The sequence below is a fragment of the Populus trichocarpa genome, chromosome 5 (genome assembly GCF_000002775.5).
Source record: "Populus trichocarpa isolate Nisqually-1 chromosome 5, P.trichocarpa_v4.1, whole genome shotgun sequence".
NCBI lineage: Eukaryota > Viridiplantae > Streptophyta > Magnoliopsida > Malpighiales > Salicaceae > Populus > Populus trichocarpa.
Genome location: NC_037289.2, coordinates 8,381,890 through 8,392,146, shown reverse-complemented (window position 1 = coordinate 8,392,146; position 10,257 = coordinate 8,381,890). Strand labels below are relative to the sequence as shown.

The following is a 10,257-nucleotide window of genomic DNA, read 5'->3' as shown; positions in this document are numbered from 1 at the left end:
ATAAACTCAAAACATTTCTTTTTTCAAGTTTAGGACATCTTCTTATTGTAATTTCAAATCCAAATTAATTTATTTTTATCATATGAATTAGATTATTTTGTGATCTCTTTACTGGTATTAATAATAATAATAATAATAATTTTTTTAGAGATTATCAGTTTGAGTTTCATAAATCTCAAAATCATTGAAGGTTTACATGATTGTTAACTTCAAGGCTTATAAAATTAGTCGAAATACATATAAATTAGTCCGTACACCTTCATTAATAAAAATAAAAAATAAAAAATAATAATAATTCGATAACACACCCTCACCAACATCCACATTTCAAAAAATGCCCCAAATAAACACCCAATTTCACATAACTACCCACCATACACGCACACTCCTTTTATCACTACCCACACAAACCTCGTGCTTCGAGTTATCTCTCTCTCTTGCCTCTCTATTTTTTCCCCCTCCCAGAGTGACTATCTCAGGCAGCCATGACCGAACTCAATAAATCCGATAAAGATGACCCGTTCCTCGTTCAATATCAACCTTCCGATCTTAATATCGCATCGGAGTTTCTTTCCACGTGGCTCCCATACCTCTCTCGGGATCTCTGTCATAACTGCTCCAAAACTCTCTCCGATCGCATTCGCTCTCTCTCAGGTTTCCACAATTTTTTTCTTCCCGAATTAACCTTTCTCGTTCTTGTTTATTACCTTGATACCAATTTTTATTTTTTTTTTAAATAAATATACCATCACTTAGTTTGATTATTCCTGAAAAGCTAGGTTTTTTTTTTTTTTGAGAACTAGTATTTATTTGTGTTACTGTTATTTGTGCTAATTTTTGTTGAAGTTAAGGGTTAATGTTTGAATTGTTACTGTTAAATGATTTTGAGAGTTTGGGTTTTGGCATGTTTGGTAATTATTGTAGAACTCCAAGGAGAAGATAAGAGTGGGGATTTGCCGACTTTGAATATTAATGTGGAATCGTCAAACGGGAATTGTGGTTCTGATGGTAATTGTAATGATAATTCTGTGGGAAGTTTGAAAGAGGATGATGACACGAATTCGTTAGGTAGTTGGAAAGACGGGATAAATGGGTGGTCTGAGCCACCTGTTTCAGAGGCCTCCAGTAGTGGAGTTCATAGTGAATGGCGCTCGGGGATGTCTTGGGCTGATATGGCTCAGGAAGATGAACTTGTGGAAGAGGAGGAACAAGAACAGCAGGAGTTGAATGCACGGATGGTTAATGTGAATGATTCAACTGGTGGGTTGAGGATAACAAAGGTTGTTGGGAAGCCTACTACATTACCAAGGGAGCAAAGGGAATACATTCGGTTTATGAATGTGAAGAGGAAGAAAGACTTTATGTGTTTTGAGAAGATTAATGGAAAGCTTACTAATATTCTCCAGGGCCTGGAGCTTCACACGGGTATTTTCAGTGCTGCGGAGCAGAAGAGGATTGTTGATTATGTTTATGCATTTCAAGAGAAAGGGAAAAAGGGAGAGTTGAAAGGTTGGTTTCATAAATCGTTGTTTTCGCATGTTATTCGATTTGATCTGTTAATGAGCTTTTTACTTATAAGAGGATAAGTTGGTCAATCAGAATTATTTTCTCTTTGCTAGGTTATATTTTGTGCTTAAATGCATTGCATACTGGTTTGGTGTGTTAGAGGAGCTGAGCTTCCTAGAATGCATGTAGTCTCGTATTTATGCTATTCTTGATAATATGCATTTTTAAAAGCAAAGTTAAAACTAATATTGCTTGTTTTTCCCGTCACCAACAAAGATCAATATAGCATACAGGCACTAAATATAACATTCTACATGTTCCATGGTGACAATTGACTAATAGATACTGACTGCCTAAAAGCATCTAGTGTAATAAAAAATAAAAAATAATAAAAACCCTTGATATACAATATCTCACTCTTTCATTAACATAATACAGAATTCTAAAAGCCACTCTTGGTTGTGGGTATATGTTCTCAAGTGGAAATGTTTAACATTCTCTGTTTTTTGCCGTTTAGGGTTCCATGTTGGTCACAAGTCTTGCCTTTTGTGCTTCATAGCTTCATATGCCAATAAATTTAAGATTGTTTCATAAATACCTAAAACAATAGACTGTCCTATTTCTGAAAGAATAAAACGTTGGAATTAATGAATGCAGATCTCAACTTATTCTGTATCACCTATATGAGAATGTATTATGGTCCACTGCTTGAGATAAGTTGGTCAAGCTTTGTCATTGACATTTTTTTTGTACTGTCAACTTGATACCCATGATGATTTGCAGACTGCTTTCAAAACTCACCTTCAGTGTTGATTAGTAATTTTTTTTGGAATTTTATATTCCACTTCCAATGGCATGGATGTGAGTGAGTCCATAATACATTCACTGAATGTAAATAGTGCTTTAGCTGTTTTTCACATCGAGTCTACTGATTTGTTAAATGTGCTTTCATCAGTAGAGGTATGAATTTAAATCTAAAAGCTTCCCTTTACATCAATTTGTGAGTTGATATCTGTAAAATATATGCTGGAAAATGTTAAATTATTTGACATATCATTGTTCTGATGTTTTCTTGCAGAGCGCACATATTCAGCTCCACAAAAGTGGATGAGGGGCAAAGGGCGGGTGACCCTCCAGTTTGGTTGTTGTTACAATTACACAATTGTAAGTTCCGATCCCTTTGCTACATATCATCAACATTCTGATTTATAGCGATTCAAATTTTTTAATGCTAAGCATTGCACAAATGTTAAAACTTGAAGTACATTATGGTGGCAGGATAAAAATGGTAATCCGCCAGGCATCCTCCAGGATGAAATGGTAGATCCTATACCTGACCTTTTTAAAGTGATCATTAGAAGGCTGGTCCAATGGCATGTTATCCCTCCGACTTGTGTGCCCGACAGTTGTATTGTTAACATTTATGAAGAATGGGACTGTATACCACCTCATATTGACAGCCATGATTTTGTTCGACCTTTCTGTACTGTGTCTTTTCTTAGCCAGTGCAATATACTATTTGGATCAAACTTAAAGGTTGTGGGTGCAGGTGACTTTGATGGTCCAATTGCTATCCCTCTTCCTGTGGGGTAAGTCTTAACATGCAATCCTTTATGTGAATTCCTTACATGCATATCAATTTTGCTCTTTCTTTTCTTTTTCCTCATAATATCTTGTGCATGATCTTGTAATTATCATCCTGGTATTTGCTTATACTCCACATTTGTTGTCTTGGAACCAAAATCTTAGTCATTTTTTTTTCCAGATCTGTTCTTGTCTTAAATGGAAATGGAGCCGATGTGGCTAAGCATTGTGTGCCATCAGTTCCTACAAAGAGGTAGCCATTGAATCTTTTTGAGATCTTATTATTGCTTATTTGATGTAACAACTTTTAGATCTTCTTGAGTTGTTCATTTGTTTATTTTATGGATATATAATTTGCTTCCTTTCCCTCCCTTCATTTGTCATAGGATATCAATCACATTTAGAAAAATGGATGAAGCAAAACGTCCTATAGGTTTTGTTCCAGAACCTGATTTGCAGGGAATTCAGCCATTATCATATGAACTGGATAAAACAAGGAAGTTAAATTCTCCTAAATCAGAGCCTTATGTGAAAAGGCGGCCATATGGTAAAGAGGGTCAGGTGGAAGGGAGGAGATATCCTGAGGATGGTTCCCAATCAGAATCTCGTTACTCAAGTCGGAATCGATGGCCAGCTGCAAATCAGTGGAGGACTAAGGGGAATATGGGCAGAGCTGATGGATGAGGTCCAACCCTTCCGCTGGCTGAATTGTATCTTCCAGATTTGGACATCTTTGATTTAATAGCTCGCATGTTTGAGTATTGTGTGAGAGTCAGATATGGAAGTTGAGGTTCATTTCAGTGTCTGAGAGTTCTGTGGAGTTCATTAACCAGTCTTATTCCTGTTTAAAGCAAATATTTACATGGGTGTTTACAATGGAATAGAGATAACTATTGAGTCAATTATTTACTAGCGAGTCCTAAGGTTGTAGGCATTGCTGCGACAATATTTTTGTTGCTGGAATCCTTTGAAGGTCTGGTTTTGGTTAAGAGCCTGATTGGATCTGCATAGCTTGATACATGGCTCGGTATTGATTGATTGGATCAACTAGCTTGATGCTGCTTGTTTGTGATGTGGATTGCTGCTTTATTGAGATGCCAATATGTTGATTGATCAGAGAAGCACCGCCACCTCATTATAGTGCGAGATGATTAAGTTGTTTTCATGTTCTTTTGCAGAAGATCTTGAGAATTGTACTGTGATTGTTTTTCCTTGTGCATGATATCAACTCATTAATGATTTGCAAGTTTCTTAATATTAAAACTTGCATCCATATTTGAAGTATAGGTTTCAATTAAGCCACTAGAAGGCACCAAAACAGTTGTAATAGAAACAATGATATGGATGGGTGCTCTCAGGTGTGGTGCAAATGATAATTACAGGTGTGTAATAGCTAGCTTTTCAGAGCTGTTTTTTGTTTTTTGTCTTTTTTTGCAGTCTATTTAGCCAATCATTCTGTCCCGACAATGGGGAAACAGTGACAAAGCAAGGTGGGAATCTTCTCAAGAGAACTTCGGGCTAGATTGCCTCAGGCCCGCTGTTACTCTTCAACCTATCATAAAAGGAGTGGTTTATTAAACGCAAAATAGACTTGCATGCTGCAAAGAAGAGATAGCCACCCAGGTTTGTAAATTGTTTCAACCAAAGAAGAAGAAGAAGAAGAAGAAGAAGAAGAAATGAACAGCCTGCGAGTACTGACTGGTTCAGTAGGAAGCATGCAATCTGCTTATGACACTCACAGAGCCGATGTGGTACGATGGTTGCATGACCCTCTAACTTAAGAGCAGCTGTCTATGGGTTTCAATCTTCGATTATTAATCCAACGCTAGTTAGTAGCATTTGGTACAGTTGTAGGAAGCGTATGCTTTATGATAGAAGAATCAGTTTTCGTCTCGTCATCTCCCAGTCCCAGCATTAAATAACCTTTCCGTCAAGTCCTAGTCGTATCCGCCCCAGCTGTTTACCACCAGCACCATTTAGCCAAAATCAATGGTTAGAGCTCGCAGGATTTTGTTTTAATTTTGCTCCATTCGTTTCTTTTCGAACTTGAAGTGCTTTGTTCAGAAAAGAAAACATCATGCTTTTTTTCCTTTTCTTTTTCCTAACAATATCGACGATATGTCACTGTGAATTAGTTTCTTCCACTACTGCTAGTTTATCTTCGATTGACATCTTGTCAGTGGATTGATTTTTCTGTGTAAAGAAACATTCTATTATCACCCTCGAAGAATCTAAAGAGTTGCAATATCAAAATTCCTGCTGTGAATTAAATTGATAAGTGAAATCTAGCTAGCTAAATCTCAATATTAGCCATCCCTTGCTTTCTCACTTTCTTCCTTCCAAAGCCCCGCACAGGCGTCACAATATCCCATAAAAAACAAACTCCATTAAAGTGGCTGCTAAGGTATAGACAGACAACCAATAAAAACTTTAAGAAGATGGGGTCTACAATATTAGAAAACCTTGAAACAAAAAGGTGGAAGTGGGAGATAGCTCAAACTATGGGTGGGTGTCAGGTCGTTTATTTTCTGCCATTAGATCCAGGATCAACTGCAGTGGAACCTTTTGAGCTCATTTTATCCAGTTGTTGAAACTAGCTAGTTGGCCAAAGTAACTCCAAATTAGTAACATTATCCATCCACTAGCTTGGTCAAACTCCTAGCAGAAGGACCCATTTGTGGTCCTACAAGGATTCAACAATCACCTTGGACCAATTAAAACTTGAGCCATTTGATAGCAATGGTTGACCATGGATGTCCTAATTAATGTGGTCCAATTTTATACCCGTAAGCCATCCCTATGCCACAGAACTACACAGCGTAAACACAAGCAGTTTTCACATCCAAGGTTTTTGTTTTTAGCATTTATCTTTTAATTAATGAGCATGCAAAAACGCAACTAAAAAGGTAGGGAAAAAAAAGAGAGAAAGAAGGAATAAAAGTTGTGCCTAGGGTTTGCTCTAGGTGGTAGCCAGTCTCTTTCATAGAAATTAACAAGACAGAAAGGAGAAGAAAGAGAAATGAGATACTGCTAGCAGCTAGAAAGAGAGGTTAAGAGATATGAAATGATATTGTGATGTTATCTTTAGAGATATGGGAGGAGAAAATAAGAGCCGAAGAGATGATTACCCGAAAAAAAAGGAAGCGTACCACTGCGGCTGCACATTACTAAGGCACATCTTATGAGGTAAGCAGTTCAGGATTTTGTGTGTGCGCGCGTGTGTGTGTGAAATTAGCCTTCCCTAGCAAATCAAAGCCTAGGGCTAAAAGTTGATCAACAGAGAATGACACTGGCTATTATTTGGCACCAAGAAACAAACACCAATGCCCACATCCCATTTCAGAGATAGCAGAACCCAATGTAAATGCATGATAAGGAGAGCAAAATCCCATCATGAAGTGTCAAAATCAAACAAATAGCACAATCTGAAAAGTTGAACTATCGAAAAGAGAGTGGGAAAGAAGACTGCAACAGGCAGGATTGGAAGAAAAAGGGAATGAGACTGTTACCAGTTGAGTTCAAGGAGTATAACCAAAAAACTTGACATACAAGAGAATTGCTTAAAACATTCCATTGCCAATGTAATAATGAGAATTTATGTATGTCACAAAATCCAGAGCCAGAAACAAGTATCGGAGAATATCCTTTGTATATATCTCATTGCTATTAGCTAATTTGTTGCCTAGATTAGTGATGGTAGTTAAAGATAATTCGGAGGGACGTGTGTTTAGGGATTGATGATTAACTAGACATGACTTAAGCTAACATCATGGAAAAGAGATAGCATGAATATTTTACCCTCTCTTCCATATATACTTGTATCATTCATAAGATGAGAATGAGACACAATATTGTTTAATCTTTAAATTCTTCATGGTATTAGAGCAGTGATCCTTTTCTCCCCGTTTACGTTTGTTTTTCTTTCTTGTGGTAGAGAAGACAACAAGAAATATGTTGTAGATGGAGGTTCAAAGGTGGTTCCTCCTCTGATAAATATATCTGATGGTGATGCCAACACTTCTTAAAGGTTAAGTTCAGTGTTGCTAAATGAATTCGATTACCTCCCTTGATAAGGGCAATCATTATTGCTCTTGATGGGAGATCAAAGATGGGGTTTATCAATGACTCCATAAAATCTCCAGATATGGATTCACCTGAATATAAGGCTTGGCTGTTCAAGGATCAATCAGTTATGTCTTGGATTCTCAACTCGATGGACCATAATCTTGCCAAGGTTTTTAGTTATTCGGAGTCCTCTTTGGACCTTTGAAATGTTGTTCATGGCATGTATGGTAACCAAAACAATTTTGCCTGTATTTTTTAGATTCATCGGGACATCGCTAATCTCCATCAAGATGGAAAGCTGTTTGTGTAGTTATTGGGTAGTTTGAAAGGTCTGTGAAATGAACTGAAGATGTATTGTCCTCGTACTATCGATGCTATTATTTTACGAAAAAAATAGAAGAGGACTGTATTTTTTAGCTTTTGGCTAGTCTTAGCCTAATTTTTGAAGATTTACGAAGTCATATCTTGATGAATTCATAATTGTCATCCTTGAAGAGTGTTTGTGCAACTATTCAAAGTGAAGAAATCCACCAAAACGTTATGACTCATGATATTAGTCCTGGCACCTCGGATGTTCATGTTTATCTTGCTCGTCCATCCTCTAAAGCAAAACCTTATAAAGGCAAATGACCAAATTTGAAGTGCCAACATTGTCATAATATTGGCTATCTAAATATTGATCATTATTGGCTTCTTCACCGATAGATTAAGCTCAAGTTTGCATAGGATAAGAAGGAATATAAAAAACGAGTCACTGATTATAAAGCTCATCTGGTTACTCATTTTTCTAAAAGCTTCACTCTAATCCTGTTGCATTGCTGAATGACTTTGCAAACTATCTATAGGATAAGCACAACCAGGGAAAGATTCAAGATGGAGCCGCCAGTCAAGGACATGATCATCTTGCAGCACTTCTCAGTCATTTTGTTGGGTTGTTAGTTGATGCAGATCTGGAAACTAGCCAAGGTATATGCTTGCCTTTATAACTATATTAGAACTTGGTATTTTGCAAGATCTTTGAGTTATTTATTTTGGAGCCACATATCATATATAAAATAAATTAACCAATATTTATGCCCTTAAACAATTTTTCACTCTTTCTTTTATCTCTGTAGCTAATGGAAAATGTGTTGTTGTAAAGGATAAGGACAAAATTAAACTTGTTTCGAATAAAGTAGGGTCAGATGTTATATATGTTCCTTCTTTTCCATTTCAGTTGCTTTATATCCACAAGTTGACATTTTCTTTAAATTGTGAAGTTATATTTACTTCTTACAAGTTTATCTTTCAGGACCTTGTCATTAAGAAGATGACTGGTAAAGGATCTTATTGTCATGATCTCTATTATTTCTCCTCTAATTCTCGAGTTTCCAAGGTGTTTTAAACTACTTTCACTCTATTACATGAATAACTTTTATGGCATTTTCATCTAGCACATCTTTTAGAGTTTGTTCTTAGCAAAATAAATCATGTTCTGATTAAGGAATCTCTCAATTATGAGTTTTTTGTTTGTTTTTCCAAGTCATCGAGACTTCTTTTTTACTTTATTGTTATCTTGAACTACCTATACATTTGAACTTATACATTCAGATGTCTGGGGTCCTTTTTCTACTTCTTTTGATGGTTTTAATTATGTTGTAATCTTTATTGATGATTTCTCTAGGGTTATTTGGGTTTACTTATTGAAAACTAAGAGTGAAAACATATTTGGTTATTTCAAAGATTTTCACATGTTGGTCACTACCCAATTTTCAGCCCTTATTACAAGTCTTCGATCTAATAACGACATAGAAAATATGACTAATGACATGACATAATATTTAAGTTCTAATGGCATATTACATCAAAGTAGTTGTGTTGGCACACCTCAACAAAATAGGATTGCAGAACATAAAAATCATAGATTTACTAGAAAAAAACTCAAGCCATAATGCTTTAAATAAATGTTCTAAAATATTTTGCCTTGTGGAGTTTTTACTACTACTTATCTTGTCAATCGCTTACTTAGGAATTGAAATGACATTTTTTAGCAAAGGATTATTTCTTAATCAACATAAATATATTGTTGATTTACTAAAAGATGATGACATGTTATACACTAAACTTGTTGCTACTCCTCCTGACAACAAATTGAAGCTTGATTCTTCAAGTGAACATTTTGGTTCTTTTAGTCATTATCAAAAGCTTATTGGTAAGCTTATTTAGACTATCACATGACTTGATATTACTTTTGTGATTAGTATAGTCAATTAATATATGCATGCTCTAATTTTTCAACACCTTGGTATGGTAAAACGCATCTTACGATATCTTAAAGGCATGATTGGCCATGAAATAATATGACTAGTAACATACACATTAATATTATGGGCTGCACTAATTTGGATTAGACAGGTAATGCACTTGATCGTTGATCTACTACTGAATATTTGCATGTTTGTTAGTGGTAATTTAGTTTCCTGGAAAAGTAAAAAAATAGCATGTGGTAGCTCATTTTAGTGATGAAGAGGAATATCGTGTTATGACTTCTACGATATGTGAACTAACTTGGCTTAAAAGTCTTCTTGTAGATTTGAGTTTTACAATTATTACTTCAATGATATTGTTTGCGATAATCAAGAGGCCATGCATATTGTCTCTAACCTAGTGTCCGATGAACGAATAAAACACATTGAAGTTGATTGTCACTACGTTTGTTAAAAAGTTTAGTGTAAGAATATTCACACTCAGTATGTATGCACTTATGATTAGCTAGCTGATGTGTTCACTAAAGTTTTATCTTTTACACAATTTCACCGTGTATTGAGCAAGTTTGGATCCATCAAACCTTTTGATCCAACTTAAGGGAGAGTATTGGAAAACATCCTATTTATATATCCTATGTATATATGTCATTACTATTAGCTTATTTGTTTGCATAGAATAGTGTGTGTTTAAAGATTGATGATTGATCATGCATGTATTTAGGCTAACATCATGGAAAGAGATAGCATGAATACTGTTAGCTTATATAGTTCTAATAACTTAATAGTAAATCATGCATTGTAGGCAAAAGATGCCTATGACTGAAATCTATGCCTTTAAATTGATCGATATGTCACA

General features: G+C 35.6%; 1 protein-coding gene across 1 annotated transcript; it reads left to right on the top strand.

The window, feature by feature from the left end:
- Positions 1 to 382: 382 nt before the first annotated feature.
- LOC18099202 (RNA demethylase ALKBH9B) lies at positions 383 to 4,512 on the top strand. Its single transcript, XM_006383053.3, has 6 exons — positions 383 to 654; positions 925 to 1,509; positions 2,585 to 2,670; positions 2,785 to 3,095; positions 3,272 to 3,343; positions 3,477 to 4,512. Exons 1-6 carry the CDS (start codon positions 486 to 488, stop codon positions 3,772 to 3,774), a joined length of 1,521 nt encoding a protein of 506 aa, XP_006383115.1. The 5' UTR covers positions 383 to 485; the 3' UTR covers positions 3,775 to 4,512.
- The last annotated feature ends 5,745 nt before the right edge of the window (positions 4,513 to 10,257 follow it).

Bases quoted from the DNA above. Each gene is read 5' to 3' on its own strand.
- LOC18099202 (XM_006383053.3), top strand. From the start codon at position 486: ATGACCGAACTCAATAAATCCGATAAAGATGACCCGTTCCTCGTTCAA. The intron at 2,671-2,784 runs GTAAGTTCCGAT...TTATGGTGGCAG, and splicing joins GTTGTTACAATTACACAATT to GATAAAAATGGTAATCCGCC. The intron at 3,344-3,476 runs GTAGCCATTGAA...CATTTGTCATAG, and splicing joins CCATCAGTTCCTACAAAGAG to GATATCAATCACATTTAGAA.